This window comes from Sus scrofa, chromosome 10 (assembly GCF_000003025.6).
Source record: "Sus scrofa isolate TJ Tabasco breed Duroc chromosome 10, Sscrofa11.1, whole genome shotgun sequence".
NCBI lineage: Eukaryota > Metazoa > Chordata > Mammalia > Artiodactyla > Suidae > Sus > Sus scrofa.
This window is the reverse complement of record NC_010452.4, coordinates 8,975,454-8,996,638: the sequence shown is the minus strand read 5'-3', so window position 1 is coordinate 8,996,638 and position 21,185 is coordinate 8,975,454. Positions and strand designations below refer to the sequence as shown.

General features: G+C 45.1%; 1 protein-coding gene across 5 annotated transcripts in view; it reads right to left on the bottom strand.

Moving 5' to 3' along the window:
* Window positions 1–21,185, bottom strand: part of LYPLAL1 (lysophospholipase like 1) — a 114,571-nt gene that overhangs the window by 64,395 nt on the left and 28,991 nt on the right. For 4 of the 5 annotated variants that reach the window (XM_021064301.1, XM_021064303.1, XM_021064305.1 and 1 more), the window contains exons 4-5: window positions 19,398–19,513; window positions 18,511–18,627 (exon numbers count right to left, since the gene is read on the bottom strand). In XM_021064301.1, the coding sequence (XP_020919960.1) occupies window positions 18,511–18,627; window positions 19,398–19,513 (233 nt within the window). Of the gene's footprint in view, window positions 1–18,105; window positions 18,628–19,397; window positions 19,514–21,185 lie in introns of those variants that run through there. The other variant, XM_021064302.1, reaches the window with a different exon arrangement.

Here is a 21,185-nt window from a genome sequence, read left to right as displayed (position 1 = left end):
CTGCTTTGGCACGGAGTCAGTTCCTGGCCCTGGAAACGTCCATGGGCCTTGGGGGTAGCTAAACAAATGATGGTAAAATGACATAACCTCTAGCATCTTAGCCACTTTTGTGTCCTGTTCCGTAGTGTTCAGCCCATTCACTGGGTTTTGCGAGCGCAACCTCCAGAACGTTTTCATCATGCGAAGCTGAGTATAGAGCCATGAAGCAACAGCTCCTCGTAAGCCTCGCTCTCATTCCTGGGAAAAGCACCATCCTATTTATTTCCGAGTCTGCCACTCCGGATCACACTTACAAGGAATCGTACAGTATCTGCCGTCTTGTGACCGACTTACTTTCTTAGCGTCATGTGCTCAGGGGCTATTCACGTGGTCTCGTGTGTCAGAGTTTCCTTCCTTTCTAAAGCTGAATGCTCTGCCACTGGACATACACACTCTATTTTGCTACCCATCCATTAATGGACAGTGGGGTTATTTCACCTTTTTGGTTATTGTGAATATTGCTGCTGTGAACACGAAGGTACAAATATCTCTTTGAGATTCTGTTTTCAACTCTTCTGTATTCATACCCAGAAGGGGAATTGCTGGATCATAAAGTAAGTCTATTATTAATGTTCTGAGGAACTATCACACCGTTTCCACAGCAGCTGCACCATTTTACGCCGACACCGAGTGTACACAAAGGTTACAATGTCTCCACATCCTTGGCAACAATTGCCTTCTTTTTTACAAAGTTTTATAGCAGCCATCCTAATGGGTGTGAGGTGATGGCTCATTGCGGTTTTGACTGTATTGTTCTAATGACTAGTGGTGCTAGGCATATTTTCATAATGCTTCTTGGTCATCCGTACATCTTCCTTGGAGTAATGCCTACTTAAGTCAGTCCTTTGTCCATTTTTCAATCCTTTTTGTTGTTGTTGAGTGGTAGTTTTTTGATAGTCTGGCTGTTAACCTTTTATCGGATATATGGTTTGCAAATATTTTCTCCCATTCCATCGGTTGCCTTTTCACTCTGTTGATTGCATCATTCAATGCATAGGAGTCTTTAATTTTGATATAGTCCAGTTTATCTATATGTACAGTTTTGCCTTTACTTTTGGTGTCATAGTCAAGAAATCATTGCCAAATGAAATGTCATGAAGGTTTCCTCCATGTTTTCTTCTAAGAATTGCATAGTTCAGCTCTTACGTTTAGGTTTTTAATACGTTTTGGGCTAATTTTTTTTTTACTTCCATATCAATTGTACTTTTGTTTTTAAAAATGAGTCATTTTTATTACGTAGTTACAATGGTTGTCACAAAGGTCAGTATCTTAGAGTGTTCTTAAGGATGTTTTATTCTCATTTTTTTGTAGTTATATTGAAGTCGAGTTGATTTACAATATTGTGATAATTTCTGCTGTACACCCCAGTGATTCAGTTATACAACTACACACATCCTCTTTCAGATTCTTTCCCCATATAGATGAGCACAGAATATTGGATGGAATTTTCTGTGCTAGACAGCAGATCCCCACGGGCCAGTCATTCCATATAACTCAGTGTGCGTATGCCAGTCCCAAACCCCCAGTCCACCATTCCCCCACCCCAAGTTAGTTTTTATGATTTAAGATAAGGGTCCAACTTCATATTACACTGTTTTTCAAAAAATGTCTGTGTGTGTTTAAATGAACTGTAATGAGGCTGTTTGAGCCTGGGCATTACCGGAGTTAGCAAAGATGACTTAGATCTGAAGGAAAAAAAATACCACTTTATTCTAAATCGATGTAAGCAGTGTCTCCCTCAAAGCTCACAGATTTTAGATGATACAGGTAATATCTGCTTATCTGAAAGGAAAACTTTTGTTTCTGAAAACAAACCTATTATGACAGAGAAGAAATAAAAATTTAGAATTTCAAGAGAAAATTTGTCTCCTGAAAGCCAACACCCAGTTTTATGGAAATAACTGTGGTAGAAACATTTCAAATATATGTGTACGTGTGTGCGCGTGTATGTGTGCGTGTGTGTGTGTGTGTGTGTGCGTGTGTATACATATATATCTAAAGAGACTCTACAGTCTTGTGAAAATTTGGCGCTAGGTATTCTCTATGTATGTATTATGAGGAATATCAGAAAAATCTCCATTTTTGAAAGAGTTTAGTATTTTCTTTTCTTTTTTTTCTTTTAGGGCCGCACCCATGGCATATGCAAGTTCCCAGGCTAGGCGTCCAAACGTAGCTGCCGCTGCCAGCCGACACCACAGCCACAGCATCGCCAGATCCGAGCTGCATCTGTGACCTACACTGCAGCTCACGGCAACGCTGGATCCTTAACCCACTGAGCGAGGCCAGGGATCGAACCTGCAACCTTGTCAGGTTTGTTACCGGTTGAGCCACAAGGGGAACTCCCAAAGGGCTTAATATTTACTGAGAGGCAGTGAGTATACAGCACGTAGAAACAATTACGCATACAGGTTTACTGACTATTGTCTGACGTAGCCCCTACCCTTACGAGCATATGCATGTAGCCGCCCGTAGACACTGATGTTCGACACGAACGGGAAGCGGGCCCAGCGAGTCCGCCGAGAGAGCGGCGCGGACAGACCGTCATCTGGTTGTTCTTCCCAGACAGGGTTTTCCCACACGTTTAAAAAAACGATGACCCTTTTAATTTGTATGTTTTCTTGCTTCGGTGGACAATGAAAAAAATAAAGGTTTAATAATGAACATTTTCCATCAATTACCAGTGACCTCTGTCCTCTAAGAAACCTATATACATACATCCACACACCCATACACACATGCAGGCAATGCATGCACTATACAGAACATGCATGCTGCAGAGAGATGTGTGTGTATTAAAATGCATGCTTGTCTGAATATATTTGTATATTCAAGCTAATCTCTTCTTGAAAGAAAATACAAATTTTTAGTCCGGAGAAAGACTAAACAAAGATGCCATGGGTTTGGACAGCTTCACATCCTTGCATCGTTTCTGAGTTCGGACGGTGAGTCCCTTGCTTACGAGCAGAGGGTTTGATGTTTTCAACCTTCTCCTCTCACACGGTTTAAACAACGCTTCCTACGTTCCCGTCATCTGGATCTCATCCTCATGCGTGCAAGACATTCACCCACGCAGCCCTCCATCTGTACAAAGCTGTTAAGGGATCTTAAGGATGATTTACTTAAAATTCCAAGCATTTCAATATACTGGCAAGAGGGACTAATTTAAAAGTAGAATTATATTTCTTTAGAAATGCCTTATACAAGTTGGCTGTCCTTGTTAGTAGTTTTATGAGCAATTTTCAAGGATTTCTATAACTAAATTTTGACAAGTAGCTTTTCTTTCTTTCTTTCTTTTTTAAGGGCCTCTACAGTGACTTCTGAATCAGAACCATGTCCATGTGGGTGGGTGGCGACGTGGGACTCTGTGAGTCTGGCATCGAGGCTGCATCGAGACTCGCCCTGGCATGGTTTGCCCACAGAACTCAGCTTTTCAGCTCGAGCTGCCTGAGTGAAAACAACTTCCCACCAGTGCCCTAAAGATCTTCGTTTGCACCCATTAGTGGGGATTTAAACTGAACAAATGTAGGTCTCAGCTGAACATTTAGGTAACACTTTAGATAACGTTAAAAACCAACGGAGGTAACAGAATTCGGTCAAAGGCGACACGGATGGAGACAGATTATTACACTTGGGGACCGGAGGGTCTCTGCGGAACTTTAATTGTAATTACACTGAAGATTTTTTAATGACATGAGCTCAACTTTGTGCATATTTGACTCATACTTTGCTTTTAGACATCACTGAAAACGTACGGTCAGGACAATATAATCCCTGCTGAACCCATCTTCTCTTGACCAATGCACTGACATGGCTAAACCCATCAAAGAGCAGCAAGAACCTAACTTGGTCATTATTAAGTGGCTTCTTACTCTGTATCCGCTTCCTCTCCTTCCAACTTCTTCCTTCCCCGCAGAATCCAATTTCGTTTGGGTATCTGGTCTCCACAAATAATGTTCTCAGAAGGTGGTCCGATCCTATCCCCAGCTCTAGGCAATGGACCCAGATTTCAGCAAATCACAAGAACCCCAGTTCTTTCTATTTCCTTGCCAGTGAGTGGTTTAGAGATGGACATGTGACCCAAGTCTGGCCAGTAACATGTGACAGGGAGTCTTCTGGGGACCGTTAGGGAAGGCGCTCACTCCTAAGACACTATATATAGAAAATAATGCCATTTGCAGCAACATAGATAGACCTAGAGATTATCATACTGAGTCAAGTCGGTCAACGACAAATACCATACAGAACCGCTTATATGTGGAACCTAATTAAAAAGGATACAAAAGAATTTATTTATAGAACAGAAATGAACTCACGGATTTCAAAACCAATCTTAGGGTGACCATAGGTGAAATCGTTGCTGGGAGGGGAGAACTGGGAGAGTGAGGATAACACTACACACGACTGTATAAAGTAGATGATTAGCGAGAACCTACCGCAGAGCACAGGAGAATCTACTCGATCGTTTGTAATCACGTATCTGGGAAAAAGGAATGGCTCTATTTCTACGTATGACTGATTCACTTTGCTGTACACTTGAAACTCCTGCAACATTATAAGTCGACTCGACTCTAGTAACATTAAACTTAAAAAAAGAAAGAACCAGAAAAAAGGTGTGTTTAAAAAAAATTTTATAGTTGATTTATAATGTTCTGTCACTTTCCGCACAGCGACCCAGGTATACATTTATATACATTCTCTTTTTTTCCACATTATCCTCCATCATGTTCCAGTGATTATAGTTCCCTGTGCTACTTACAGAAGGATCTCACTGCTTATCCAAAAAGGCGGTTTTTCTTCATCTTCTTGATGATGTAGCATTTGAATGCAATGCCTGGAACTGGAGGCCATCACTTGACCAGACCACAGTCAGCCCTCTTAAGGGGGGGAGGGTGTGCCAAGAGATGAAATGAACCTGGTCCCTCCCAGCCTGGCTGCCTGGTGGAGGGTCCTTGGCTTAGAGTCGGCCCAGCCTCTGGACTTCTTGTTATCTGAAGTAATACATTATGTCTTTACTCAGTTGAAGAGTCTGCTCTAGGTGCCGCATCTTTGGAAATCCTAATGCCCAATGTGATGATATTAGGAGGTGGGGCCTTTGGGAGGTGACATGGTTGAGGGAGGAGCTCTCATGAATGGGATCAATGACCCTAAGGGCCATTAGAGGGCCCCAGAGAGCTCCCTCGTCCGTTCCATCATGTGAGGACATAGTGAGACGCCCTCACAACCGGAAGAGGACCTTGACCAGAGCCTGACCATGCTGCCCCCTTGATCTTGGACTTCTAGCCTTCAGAACGGTGAGAAATACATGTCATTCCTCCTAAGCCACCCAGTCTGTGGTATTTTGTTACAACAGCCCAAATGGACTAAGGCAGAATCTGTGTTTTCTATTACATGCTGTTCCAAAGCATCCAAACTGATAAAATGTCCTTTTAAAAGAGACATTCAGCAATAAGTTATTATTTAGTTAAACATATACTGTTCCCTTTGAAGAAAAGCATTTTATGGAGAAAGCGATATAATAACATTCTCTCTTTTCTTCTTCAAGGTGTCAAAATCCAAGGATTATTTTTTAATGTCATTCTTCAACCAATTATTTTCATTGCCAAGTCCTATACAATCAAAAAAACATTCCTGTGGCACTTTTCCAGAACTATAATGTACAGCACAAGTTTCCATTTAAAGTATGAGTTTCTTCTCAAGGCGGGGGGCACACTCAATTTAAGGGAGAGTGGCTGTTCAAAGTCCAGGACTACAAAATTCTCAACGCTATAATTGACCAGAATGAATAAAAAGATGCAAAAATAGCATTGCAAATGTGAGTATTTAAAAGGAGGGAGAAGCCCAAATTCATTTCCCAAACTGAGGACTATTAGCCAGGAAAAATATAATTTAGGTCTGAGTCAAACATACCCCAGGCATTAACAGCCGACTTCTGTTTTTGAAAGAGTGAAGCGGGGCGGTAGGAAGGAAGTGAAGGTGATGCTGAAGAGTCTTCTGGTCTTCTCTGAGCTGGACTGAGATCTCCTCTAGGGGAGCACAGATGTGCCCCTAGAAGGCAAGCCTCTTCAGGGCAGGGATTTGTGTCTGTGGTGCTAACCACCGTATCCCGGCATTTACAAGCATATTCAACTAATGCTCATGGACTTAACAAATACACCGTCTGTCATTTTGACAGACTGGGGCCCCAACATAGGGGTGTCAACAAGTTTGGAAAGAGCAGATGTGGTTTTCTCCACTTATTTACCCGGCGGAAAGACAAAAGAGGTGGTATAAAATTCACATTAGAACATGTGTGCACTGTTAAAGTCTGGGTAGAGTTTACTACTCAGGGCACAAAGGAACTGAGGGACGGGCAACTGGGCCATCGTAACACGGGGACATGGTTCTGACTTCTACAGTTTGCAGGTGCATGGTTCTGAAAACTGGGATGGAAGGAAAAGGTAGTGGGAGATATCTGGAAAGACTATGTCGCCTGAAAGACAGCCAAGCGATGAACTCTCTCTCGTGCCACACCGTCTCGTTCATCTGGTCCCGAACACTGGGGTGTGGGGATGCTCTGTTTGGTTTGCTGGCAGCCATTGTGTGACCATAGGAAGACAAGTGTCAGGAAAAAGGCCAATATGCTGGGGATGGCAGAGCCAACAGATAGAAAAGGCTGGCTTCTAAATGACAGCATTGGACAGCTAGACCAAACCAGGGGGCATGTCTCCAACTTTTCTTTTTTTTTTTTTTTTTTTTTTGTCTTTTTAGGGCCACACCCATGGCATATGGAGGTTCCCAGTATAGGGGTCCAATCGGAGCTGTAGCCGCCAGCCTACACCACAGCCACAGCAATGCCAGATCCGAGCCTTGTCTGCAACCTACACCACAGCTCATGGCAACACCAGATCCTAAACCCACTGAGCCGAGGCCATATATCAAACCTACAACCTCATGGTTCCTAGTCAGATTCATTAACCACTGAGCCACAGTGGGAACTCCTCCAACTTTTCTTCGTGAGATTCATAACTGTTTTCACTGTTTAAGTCATAGCTGATCAGGATTTCTGCCCAAGTCACCTCTGTGCTGATAATTTTAACTTTTAATACATTTCAGAAAAGGCAAAAGTATTCCATCATCATACATTATCTCTCATTCAAGTTAAGAAGTTTATGAATTCAGGAGTTCCCACTGTGGCTCTGCAGTAATGACCCTGACTGGTATCCATGAGGATACGGGTTTGATCCCTGGCCTTGCTCAGTGGGTTAAGGATCCAGCGTTGCCATGAGCTGCGGTGTAGGTCACAAACACAGCTTTGGAGCTGGTGTTGCTATGGCTGTGGTGCAGGCTGGCAGCTACAGCTCTGATATGACCCCTAGCCTGGGAACTTCCAGATGTCACAGGTATGGCCCTAAAAAGATAAAACAACAACAACAAGGCTAAGTTTATGAATTCATCTGACCACGCAAGAAAAAACTGGCAGACTAAAATAAGGCTTTGTTAATGATAATAGGGCTTCAATAAAAAGGGCACATATTAACGTTTCAGAGATGGACTCGATAGAACCCTAGGACTAGATTTGGGAAGGTCAAGATGAAGAGGTCAGTAGAAATGATTCCACTATTCCCTGCTTGTGGGTCTGGGAGAAAGCTGCACACTTAGCTCTAAGATGAACATGAGGGAGGGAGGCCCGATGAGGGCAAAGGAGGATCAGAACAGCTAACCCTGAGCTGATGATCAGGAGATGATGTCAGTGAGAAGACAGTATCTGCAAGGAAAATCTGGTCTGATGTTCAGAAGCAAGATGAGTGTCTCAGTGGCAAATACGTAAATCAGACACCTAGAGGGAATGTTTGACCATTTCCATGGTGTAAAGACTCTTACTATCGCCAGTTTCAAGCTATCAGCTTGCAACCTTTCCGTAAACTTCACAGTTGGGAGCCAGTAAAAGCTGGCTTCACGACCTCTCAGGAGAGGAATTCCTGCTGTGGCTAAGTGGATTAAGAACGTGGCATAGTGTCCATAAGGATGTGGGTTCAATCCCTGACTTCACTCACTGGGTTAAGGATCGTGTTGCTACAAGCTGCAGCATAGGGCGCAGATGAGGCTCGGATCCAGTGTTACCATGGCTGTGATGTAGGCCAGCTCCGACTGGACCCCTAGCCTGGAACCTCCATATGCCATGGGTGTTGGCCATAGAAAGAAAGAAGGAAGGAAAGAAAGAAAGAAGCAACTCGGGAATAGAATAATCAGTTTTCCTGGGATCGGAAGTACATATACGAAGTCATTCCATATCTTCATATATGCATGTGTCTTTATAGAACATAAACACATATTAAGTTCTATATAGTGTAGAGGACATAACATAGAATGTACATTGTGTGCATATATCTAAGTGCAGCTGTTAATGCGTGTAGGTATACACACACATCACCCCCAGTTCTTTCTGCTGAGGGCCTGGGAACAGCAATCAGACACTGAATGGCTCTACTCAGTGTCCAGCTCTTGGTTTCCCAACTGTATGTTTCACTAAATTGGAACCAGGAATCTTTGGAGCAGTGACCGGCTCAGTGGCTTGGGCAAGAAAAGTGCACATGCACCTGATACAGCTTTGTAAGCTATGAAATCATGCGGTGTTCAAAGAATGGGAGAGACCGGTGAAGGGAACTCTAACGCCAACTCAAAAAGGCTCCAACTGACCCGTTCTGCGACAATTTCAGTATCAAAAAGAAAGGGCCACATCATATTAAAACCCACTGAATGAAACGGGAAGCTAAAAGTTGGTGCAGATATAAAGCAAATAAACAATTTAAAGCTTTGATGAGGAGACTCTGCAGTCATAGTCTCAAAGTACCTCCTCACAAAATACTTCCTAACTGCAAAAAGAAAGAGAGTGACCTTATAGTGGCTAATCTTTAAGTCACAACACTGGTGAAATGATTGGAATGAACATTTCTAAATGGGATAAACCGAATCCATGAGCCGCCTGAGAGGAGGAGCACGTGCTGCCACGCCTACATTTCCGCACACGAGGAATGAACCCAGATATAACTGCGAGGAAACATCAGAATAATTCAGGTTACAAAACTAACTGGCCCGTCACGGTCTAACTTCACTTAGTATGACAATCTCTAGGTCTGCCCACTGCTGCAAATGGCATTATTTCATTCTTTACAGTGGCTGAGGACAGACAGACATCACCTCACTTATATGGGGAATCTAAAAAAAAAAAAAAGGGACACAAATGAACTTAACTGCCAAACAGAAACAGACCCACAGACTTTGTAAAACACATGGTTCCCAAAGGGGACAGGTGGTGGGGGAGGGATGGACTCGGGGTTTGGGATTGGCAGGTGCACACTGAGGTACACGGAGTGACTGGCCAACGGGGACGTGCTGTCTAGCACAGGGAACTCTGCCCAATATTCTGTGATCATCTATGTGGGAAGAGAATCTGAAAGAGAATGCATGTGTGTCCATGCAGAACTGGGCCACCTGGGTGTAAAGCAGAACTGATTACAACACTGTAAGTCAACTTACTTCAATAAAACCTTAACAAATGAAAACAAATAATAACAACCGTCCTAAAAGCTTCAAGAGTATCAAAGCGAAAGACATCAAGGGAAGACCAAGAAACTACGCCAGACCAGAGACGATTAAAGAGACACAACAGCTAAATGTAATGTGTGACCTAGTGTGGATTTTTTGGCGTAGAAGTTATAACTGAACAGTTGGTGAAACTTGAATGGGGGGTCTAATCTAATAGTGATTCAATAGTAATCATTCTTGTTTTGAGTTTCTCAATTGTTACGGCTGCACTGTGGATCTGTAGAATGTTCTCGTCGTAGAAAATAGTATTCAGGATGACGGGACGTTCTGTTGACTGCTTACTCTCTCAATGAGTTCAGGAAAAAAAACAGTTCTTTGTTCTGCACTTGCAACTGCTTTTCATATAAATTTGAAATTGTTTTAAAATACACACTGATCTATTTTACCTTCCCACTTGTCATAACTCCACCATAAGACACTAAATTAGTTTTACAAGTTGACTACTTCAAATCTTTTAAATTAAAACTACGCCACAGTCACAGCCACGCCTGATGTGTGCTGCATGTGCAACCTATGCTGCAGCTCACGGCAATGCTGGATCTTAACTCACCTAGTGAGGCCAGGGATCAAACCTGCATCCTCATGGATACTATGTTGGGTCCTTAACCCACCAAGCCACAATAGGAACTTCTCAAACTATTCTTTATATATCATTTTAAACTTTTGTTCCTACTTAATTCAATTCTTTATATTTATTCTTACATCTACCATCGAAAGTAGCTTGGACACTGTCTGCTCCATTGCATGACCAGAGAAAATGGGGCAGAAATAGTTTAGTAATGAATAGTCACTAAAAGACAGGTAACTGTTGATTATCTAGGTCATGTGAGACACGGCACAAAATACCATCACATGCATTTCAGAGCTGTCAGCAGCAAGGCTGGGCCAGGGTTTCAGTTCAGCTGACATTTTAACTACTTGTTATCCCAACAGGCTTCACCCCAGCTGCCATCGTTATTCAGGGGACAGTGGCCACCTGGAGTGTCGTGTTGAGAAAGATGAAGAAACTACCTGGGGTCTCCGAGAGTCCCCAGCCTGACGATCTGCGTCTGCGGGGGCCTGGGTGGAGAGCAGAAAGCATGCTGCATGTTTCCGCCATCTGGATTGCAAAGTGCCGTCTTCCTAAAAATTAAATCTAACCTCAGGGAAAACTCCTTTTAACGAAAGAACCACTTCCCTGGATTTCTATAAATTCAAAAGAACTCCTAAAGCAATCTAACAGTGAAACGAAGCCAGCTGGAAATGGAACGTCTGATATCGTCCAGTGACCGCTTTCTGTGTCAGTTTGACGTCTATCGCTGAGCACCGCACTAGGCACTGAAGAGGAAAGACCTACGTAGCCCTGGCCCTTGAGTTCGCAATTTAGAGTTGGTGGGACCGGCACATAAAGGATAAGCACAGAAACACGGAGAACAGGTCAACCTCTTCTGCCAAAGACACCTGGGCCACCCAAAACCTGTGTCTTAGATGTTACTCAAGGTAAAGCCGTGAAAACATCTGGTGCGTCTAGGGAATTTGGGTGTGGCAGAAACATTGTGTGTATGTGTGTGTGTGTGTGTGTGTGTGTGTGTGTGTGCATGTGCACTGTGACACGGGAGAGGGAAAGGCAGGGGATGAAGCCGAAATAGGCACAGACTAGATTGTAAAGGGATGTAACTGCTTGGCTAAAATTTATTTATTTATTTATTTATTCTTTTAGGGCCGCACCTGCAGCATGTGGAGGTTCCCAGACTCGGGGCTGAGGTAGAGCCAAAGCCGCCGGCCTGAGCCAGAGCCACAGCAACACTGGCTCCGAGTCACATCTGCGACCTACACCACAGCTCACGGCAACACCGGATCCTCAAGCCACTGAGTGAGGCCCGGGAATTGAACCTGCATCCTGATGGATATGGGTTGGGTTCTTCCCTCGCTGAGCCACAGTGGGAACTCCCAAAATTTCATTTTTTTCTGAAGACAGTGGTGAGCCAGCCCAGATGGGAGGGTTGAGAGGCAGTAGGGAAGGCCAGTAACTCGGATGGTTCTGCTGGTGTGCTGGAGAAGGAAGCGACGAAGGAGACCAGAGGCAGACCGTGTAATGAGGTGTAACGAGAACAGAACCAAGGCGGAGGCCATGAGGATGGTGTAGAGGCCAAGTGGAAAGACGTTTCTTTGATGCAACATCAAAAGGATTTGTTCACAGGCATGATGAAAGGATCGGGGTGGGGGGTGACACAAAGACATTATTATGTGGCCGAAAGTTCATTTAAAACAGATCACAACAGAAGGGCCTTCCGGAGCAGACCAAGAGAGCAATGACGCTGCACTGCCGTGCCGGGCTCCTTTTCCTTTATCTCAGAACAAATCCATTTTATAGACGAGGGAACAGAACCTTGGGAAATGAGGCTTTTTCCCCAAATCATATTTGGCAAGTGTGAAAACTTTGCGATATTTTGAGGATAGGAACTGTGTGAACATTTTGCAGTGTTGTGAGGATATGAACTGTGTCGGGGGCTGTGTGACACCCAGGTGAGACGCTCCTGCAGGAGGTATAAGCGGGGGTGGAGAGCAATGATGAGAGCCTGGGGCCAGACAGGTGGCTATGGGGCCAGCATTCCCAAGCCATATATGTGGAAGATCACCCAGAAAGAGAATGAGGAGAAAAACAGAATGAAAAGGAGCCTTCACATTAAAGGGAGTAGCAAGAAGAAAAAAAAAATGAAGGAAACAGAGAAATCATAGTCCAAAGATACTAAAAAACCAGGCTGGAAGGTTCAAGTTTCCAGAATCAGGGGTTAATCAACGCATCACATTCTATAAAGACATCGAGTAAGATAAGGACTGAAGCAGGTTATGGGGCTCAGAAATTAGAACTCTGAGAGAAATGGTTAATCGGCTTTAAAAACTCTTAAATCTGCACCATTATGAAACATGAGGCTGAGCCTGTTACTGAGGCAGAGGGAGGGACCACTACGTGCATTTAGCACAACAGTAAAATGGAGCCAAAGGCAGCATGAATATCGAATGTCTGCAAAGGAAAGGAAATGGCTCTGAATCTGACGTTTGAAATGTAGGTGAGTATTTCACGGCCTTTCTGAGTATTACCACCATGGCTCTATGGACCAGGGCAAAGGCTTCCTCGGGATTCCAAGCACGTCACCAACCATCTCTGGATCTCAGTTTCCATGTGTAAAATGATAATTTCTGGATTCCCTCCAGCCAGAGAAATTCCTGATGCTGTGGCAGAACCAAGACAGCGTCAAAACAGCTGCCCTGAAGCCCGCTCGACATTTCACAGGCTAATTAAGAAGAAACTTTTTTTTTTTTAAAGGATTTCAGCTACTATTTGAAATTGATACATTTTTTCATTCGCCATTTAAAAACCCTGTTTTTAAGTTGAACTAGAGATTTATTGCTGTTGAAGTGAAATTTTTAGAGAGAGCCATTTATTTGCCTCTGCCGATTGCATGCTGTGATCTTTGGTTTTGACACTTCTCTCTGGTTATAGGACAGAGAAACGAGCTTAATACCTAGTGCCCAAGGGAAAGATGTCTGTCTCTCACAGACATTTCAAATTCAATAATTTCATTGGCAAAAGAAAACAGACCAGGAATGGCCAAAATTACTATGTCAAGTATTAATACGTCAAGTGTTCCTCTAGTTTCAAATGGACAAGCCACCAACTGACTAGAAAAAACTGAAGTTCTCTTGTGGCGCAGAGGGTTGACGCTCTGGTGGTGTTGCTGCAGTGGCCTGGGTCGCTGCTGTGGTGTGGGTTCGATCCCTGGCCCAGGAACTTCCACATGGTGCAGGCAGGGCCAAACAACAATAACAACAACACAAAACAAAACAAAGAGCTGGGAAGAAAGAGGGAAAGAGAAAATGAAAACAGTGATTTTTTTTTTAATTCAAGTAATACTATGTCCTTAAGAGTAGGTAGTGAAATACCAGAATAAATCAAAACCAAAAAAAGTATTAATTTGCTACAATAACAAAAAATGAAGTAACAAGCTATTTTGAAATAATCTCTAATAGGAATTTAAAATAGAATGCAAGCACATTAAACTTTCTCATCACTTCTTAAAAAAAAAAGAAAAAAATGAAAAAAAGAAAGATCCCAGAGGCTCTGAACTAAAAACTATTGGCAAAAACACAGGTCTCTTATGGGCATTTTGCCCAAAATATGATTTCTTCAAAACAGGATGTCCACTATTCATCATAGACCCATTAATTCTATTCCCAGTATAAAAATCACATATGGCTTTCGTAACCAGTCCAAGACAAAGGCCTAAATAAAATCACAAAGGTAATGCACGTAATAACTTGAGGGGAGCATAAAAAATACATATATTTTCAGACAATAGCTTATCTTTTTGTAAAATTCCACTCAATATTTCAAACTAAATTTCACGCTCGTTTTCTGAAAGACTGAAGTATGAAAAAGGAAAGAACGAAGGCTTTGCAGAATTTGAGGGAAGTCCTGGGGATATGGCAGCGAACACGCTGAACAAACTGGCTGGTCAACTGGGCAGTAAATGGTGTTCCAGCTTATTCTCCCTTAATGAGGAGCAATTGGGCAAGAATGGGATCAAGACAGCTCCCCAACTGGTACCCTGTTTACTGCTAATTCTCCTCCAGTAGAAGGACCTCGGTCAATCTCAGCCTCGGGCCCCCCTTTTAGAATAACGGATACTAACATTCGTTCTGTATGGACAGAAGGATCCTTCCTCCTTCTGACAACAGGTGCAGAGACACATACCTGCCTCGAGTGTGAAGGAAGGGAGATTCACGATCCCTACGGGGAGAGGCCCGGCTAATCTTTAGACCGCTCTCTGGTGGATGGATGGATGGCATCATGCAGCATGCTCCTCAAGGGGCAACACGACAGCCGCGTCTACGCCGCCAGCCCTGCATCCGCTGGGGTGGCGTAGAGGGCCACAGAGCACACTGGGTCCTACCTGCCTTAAGGGCACTTTGGACCCTTCAGAAAACTGCCTGGAGACGATTTCCAGTTGGAAGCCACAGAGAGGGCACTGACTGGCACTCAGGGACAGGCTTTCGTGGTCCTAGATGGAGTTTACAAGGCTGGTGAGGTCGACCCCCTGAAGAGTGAGAAACAGACTCCGAAAGCCCGAACTGTTGCAGGCCACCGATATGCCTCTCCAAACTGAAATGGGACAGCATGGAGTCTCCCCCCTGCGCCCCCATACCCCTGAGATCCGCCCCTCCTCCTTTCACAGACCTCAGCTGGCGTAAGGGACAGCTTGGGGCCAGGGTGACACGGCTCTGTTCTCCAAAGGGATGAAAAATCGCAATCTATCCCCAGGGAATGTGGGAAAGAGAAGGGGTTCACACTTTTGTGGATCTGGCCGAGACTGGCACCCGAGTTCCGGCCGACAGGTCCCTCCAGGGAGGATTATGCCCAAATTTGACTGCTCGGCTTGGGCAAGAGTTCACAGCAAGGAGGAAGACGTAAACCCGGGAGTGGAGCCCTCAGGGGGGACTCAGTGTCTTGTCCTCTGGGTCCCGCTGCTGAATGTGTGACTGGTATTCATGTTTGACATGCTTACGCTGTAAATGCCCGCGAGGTCCCAGAGCCATTCTCCTGCTTGGGAGGGGCTGCACGGAGGGAGCTGCCGGGCCCTCCACCGCTGAGGACCCTTCAGGCCACAAGCCTCTGTGACAGACGATGCTGCCAGTTGCAGCCTCTGGCAGTCGGAGGTGGCCTCCTTTGGACTCACTCACCGCCTCCTTGCCACAGCTCCCAGCTGGACCTCTTTTGAAAAAGCAGCTGTCAGCTTACTCTTGGGCTCTTGTTGAAACGGAGTGCCCGTCCCCTGGAGGAACTGTGACTCTCTGGCCTGGTATTTCCCTTTTGGGATGGATCGACTCAGACTCAATGACTAACAACGTGAAAAGGATCCAGTCGTGGAAATGGCACATTCAAGACTGCAGCCGGCCTGGCCTCAGCGGCGCCTTGGCTCTACATGAAAAAATGGCAGCTCTTCCACCTCAACACCTGCAGCATAGCTGCTGGTGCAGGGCCGCTGAGTCACAGAGGTTCCCTTAACGCCTGGGCCTGCTTCAGCGGTGGCTGGCTGAGCTGAAACCCGATGGTGGCCACTGGTCAGATGCAACTGTTTGGGCTCAGGGCCAGCGACTCAGAACTGAAAGTGGACAGGGTCTTTCTGCTCAGTGGGCAAAACTCGAGGTTGCCCTCATAGCTCTGGCAAACACAACATTGGATCAACCTCATTATATTTTTACTGACTCTTGAGTTGTTGTCATGGCCTGATTATTTGGACTGTCACTTAGCGAACCACAGACTGGAAGATTAAAGACAGCCCCCCCTCCCTTTGGCTCTGCTAACCCAGGAAATAAACAGTGGCTGCTGATTGAACCATCTGAGTCACTTATGTAGAGGGACCCACTTTTCTGCTGAAACTGACTGGAGTCAAGCTGCTGGTCGAGACTGGACGGCCAGACTGCCAGCACTGCTTACTTAAGCCATCAGCAGACTAGACACGGTGACACATCAACCATTATACTGGATACAAAGCAAAGGAGCCAGTGTTTTTGATATACGGCCTGCCGTTGCATGCCAAACTTTTGAGTCCTGACGAAAGTTGACCCAGTTGTCTGGCAGTGAAGGCAACCACACTGCCTGGGGCATTGCCCATGCTTGCTCCTGACACACTAATTACATCTGACTTTTGACCTCTTCTTGGGGTTGTAAGTGGTGCCTCACTGTGTATTAATACTTTCTCAGGTTATGTGTCACTGTTCCAGTCTGATAAGCTGACAGGGGCCACACTACTGTGGCTCATAAAATGAATCTGTATTGTATTTTTGGCTTTTATTTCTGGAAAGCTTCCCGTTCAACAATGCAGAGCCTTTTGTTGCAAAATGATTCAACAGTGAGCTGGCAGTCAGGTACTGGATGGGCTGCACACAGTCCCTACAACTCACTGGGGTTTGGTATCTTTGAGCATTGGGTCTTTCTCAGCAAAAACTGACTCAACAGATGTCTGGATCTACCCGTTTTACTTTCTCCTGGACCACACACCCTGGTGAGGTGGTTAGGTCAATAAATACAGCTGTCCTCAGAAAGGGGTCCTAGGCTGTTTTCTGGGCAAGGGTCAGAATAAAATGCTGGGAGATGAGGTAAAGCTCTTTCAAAGCCTTGTGATTCCTCCTGACCATTAAGGCCGGGGCTCTGGTGGAGGCTGCACCGCCCTGGACTGTGCCTTGCAGGCCCAGATGGAGTCTGAGCAATTGCCCTTGCAACGCTGGATGAATGCTTTGGACGAAGTAGGAAGGTCGGTACAGAGACGTAAGGAGAAGGACAGCTGGCCTCCTGAGGCACATCCTTACCAGGCCATGGAAATTGTTCAGCTGGATGGGACCAGGCCCTTGGTGGGCGCAGCTGGGACCAGGGCTGCAGCGTGGCTGGTGCTTAGAGCTCTGATCATAGCAGCTTAATTCAGTGCTGGATGGAACAAACGGACCTGATCTGGTTGCAGCTAAATGGCAGAGTTGACCAATATGACAGAGATGACGCACGCGATGACGCACGCAAGGACCTGCACCTTAGCCTCAGTGCGGGAACACGCTGCGGCCGCCCTTCCCTGGGAAAGGCTGTATGCGTGTAGAGCCGCAGAGACGTGTTTCTACAGGCAGATGTGAAGCAGAATCAAACATACATAACAGTACACTGGTTCTCTGTAAATATAATTTTGGTTTTTCACGTGTTAAAATTACACACAAAGTCTTGTGTACCAGCTGTCTTTGTGTCTCATATAATCTGAATTTTCCTGAAATGTGTGCAAGGCACTGGTAATTCTGTTCTCTTATCATACCTCAAGAAATTCCTATTACGTGAAAATAACGGAGTTCGCATTGTGGCTCAGCGCATGAGGACACGGGTTCCATCCCTGGCTTCGCTCAGTGGGTTAAGTGCTGCCCCAAGCTGTGGTGTAGGTCGCAGACGCAGCTCGGATCTGGTGTTGCTGTGGCCGTGGCGAGGCTGGCAGCTGCAGTTCCAATTCAAGGCCTAGCCTGGGACCCTCCATATGCCAGAGGTGCGGCCCTAAAAGAACAAAACAACAAAGTGCCACCCCTATACATCCACGAGAATGGATAAAATGGAAAAGACCGGCCATACTGAGTACTGACAGGGACCTGGAGCCTAAGTGGAGCCCCAGGCCTGGAGCAGACCAGTACTCTGGTCTCACAGAAAGAGGGCTCCAGCGGGCACCTGAAGGCTTCCAGCCTCCACTCTCGAGGCTTTGGGGGAGTCTTTACTCCTCCTATCCCTGGGATCAAATACCAGTAACACCCACTCAGTCTACCTCCTCAAGGCCCTGTGAGGATCGGCGGAGACAACGCGAAACCACGCGACACACGGGACGGGGGGGCACTGAAAACCACAGAAACACGAACACCCCGCTGGGAAGGTGGTTTAAAGAAGGTGACGATGAAGACAAAATACTATCATGTGAAACCTTTTCATGATTTCCCACTGCCTTTACTTCAGCTGGTTTAATTGCTTAGTACTCAATTACTTAAAAGGTTTCCAAATATTTATGAACACGTATCTGACAAATCACGCACAGACGCTTGCCTTAATTAATGTTTACCATGACCTGGACCATACTACTCTCTGCGGTGCCCAGCATTTAACGAATAAGCCCGTAACCTACTGATGTGTCTCACTATTTTCGCTTATTTATCAAATTAGACTCTGGCCGTAAAAGTCACTTTTCAACAAGACACTACATGTCTGTGAACAAATCCGTCCCGATTCCGTCACTCTGGGAGCTTTGTGAGAATCCAGGACTTCAGCTTTTCTAGCTCTGCTTTGCTTAACTCGTGGTGCACGCCTGGGAGGCTATGAAACCTTGTGCTCACCCCCAGAGACGTCAACGTGGAGTTTGTCTCCTCGCCCCAGGCATGAAGAACTAGCTCATCTGCGGTACCGTGACACTGGAACAACTCAGGGAGCAGGCCGTCACTCTGCTGGAGCGCCTAGGGGGGAGAAGAGAAAGAGGGAAGCGTCTCAGACCCTCATGGAGACCAGCATCCTCGGGTCTGAGAGGCCGAAAGACGCCAGGGTAACCCACGCCTCAGTACTTCGGGGGAAAGGGGCCGTGGTGGTGCCGTCTGAGGAACTCGCCGGAGGGCCGGGCCCCCGTGGGCCACAGCGGACGTGACCTGCACCCACACGCAGAGGACCAGCTCGAGGCGGCCGAAGCACTTCCTGCAGAGACCGTGTGTCTTGGGAGGACACACCTCTTTCGCATGGAGTGGAAAGAGGGAGGCGCACAGGGCTAAGGGATGATGCAGGGGAAAAATGACATGTCTATTCGCATCGCTGCACCTGCTGGTTCCATTGCTGGTAACGAGGCTGCAACACTAATGCGCCATATTCATAAATTAGGACATTGCTGCAGAACAGGTACTGGCTGTGTAACTGATTCTCTGGTTTGATGACGCTCATGACATAACAAACAAACCTAGCTCAATCATCTATATTTTTAATATGCATAAAAGATACATGATTTCCACACACATTTTTTTATCCTACCCCTTTGACACTTTGCTGAACCAAATTCTTTGCGGAAACATGACTGACTGGCTGGTATTAATCAATAAAACTAATTTGGTCATCAAGTCTCAGAAATGCCCTGTGTAGCAGTGGTTAATCAATGTTGTTTTACTTGCAATGTGTCAGTGTCTAATGGTTTTCCTCTCTTTCCTTTTTTTATTCTGCTTTGCTTTTAAAATCTGGAACTTACCTGGTAAACAGCAGATGCTGTATTCAGAAAACTGGAAAGGGCAAATACTCCTGCTACGTCTTGATGATTTCTAAATGCTAAATGCATTGCCATGCATCCTCCCATAGAAAATCCTCCTACAAGAAGCAAAAGTTCACTTATCAGACATAGCAGAATATGTGTTAACAATAATTTAGAACAAGATATAGCTATGCCAGGTTTCCATAAATATTTGGAGACCTAAAAGAGATAAATGCTAAAAAGAAAATTTAGTTTACTTTAGAGCTCATGGAGAAAGACCTGCCATGAATAAATAGCACTGTTCTATCTATGTCATCACTGGTAAAATAATCTCTCATAAGAGGGGCTAGAAGCGAACAAAGACATCTTGGTCGTCGAGTAAAAATATTCATCGTAATTCAAAATATGAGTCATGGCACAAGTGTTATTTATTTAAACTCCTAATGTCGACTTATATTTTGTTTATACTTATTGGAGTCCTCACACTGGAACTACAATTAATAACATACACCTTTTTGCCTTCTTTGCCAAGCTACATGCTCCATAAGGATTCTATTTCTAGTGTTTGCCGTATCAGAGATGTTCAGGGATCTTTGAATTAGGAAGGAGGATCCAAAATTTGATGAGCCAGTTAAAATATCTTTGTATTATAATATTATTTTGAAAACAGCCTTGCGATGGTATAATTAAAACATACACATCCATATGTACTTTCAAAAAAAGAATGTGGGCAAGTTCCCGTCGCGGCGCAGCGGAAAGGAATCCGACGAGTGTCCGTGAGGACATGGGTTCAATCCCTGCTTCACTCAGTGGGTCGGGGATCCGGCATTGCCATGAGCTGTGGTGTAGGTCACAGAGGTGGCTTGGATCCCGCGCTACTGTGGCTGTGGTGTAGGCCGGCAGCCACCGCTCCAATTCAACCCCTAGCCTGAGAACTTCCACATGCCTCAGGTGTGGCCCTTAAAAGCAAAATATATAAATAAAATAAATAAAGAGTTTGGCAGAAAACAATTTACTCACTTGACAAACTTTTACTGCATTTTATGTGCCAAATACGGTCACTGGAGTGACACTAGCCACTGGAGACGTGCAGGTTAAAATCCATGGACCCCTCTGTTCGAGGGAAAACAGATACGTGACAGGATGGGGAGGCAGGAACATGCCCTGGCATGGCACAGGGGGAGCCCTACAGACTTACAGGAGTCAGCCAGACTCAGGGCCACCCTCCCCAGCCTGAGTGAGAGTTAAAGGACATCTGATTTAAAAGAAATCCGTATGTTACAGATAACAAGGCTGTAGGAACACAGTTTTCATTTGCTGGAGAAATTTAAGATCTTCAATTACATCTTTGCCAAATGTACCAAGGAACATAATAAATGTGACTGACTAATGAAATGTTTAATTTTATTACATTTTACCTATAGTTAAATTATGTTTACTCACATGTGGCTAGGGAGTATCATATTGGACAATGAAGTACGTGCAGAAAATCTAAGCTGTCCCAGTGACTGAAAAATCCATACATGGAACACCAGTGAAATCAATGTTTTCTAAAAAATAAGGTTGTGAGTTCCTGCTGTGGTGCACCAGGATCGGTGGCATCTTTGTAGCACTGGGACGCAAGTTCGAGCGATCCCTGGCCCAGCACAGTGGGTTAGGGATCCAGCACTGCCACAGCTGTGGTATAGGGGTGGCAACTGTGGCTCGCATCTCATCCCTGGCCCAGGAACGCCACATGCTGCAGGGTGGCCAAAAAAGAAAAAAAAAAAAAAAAACAAAAAACAAAAA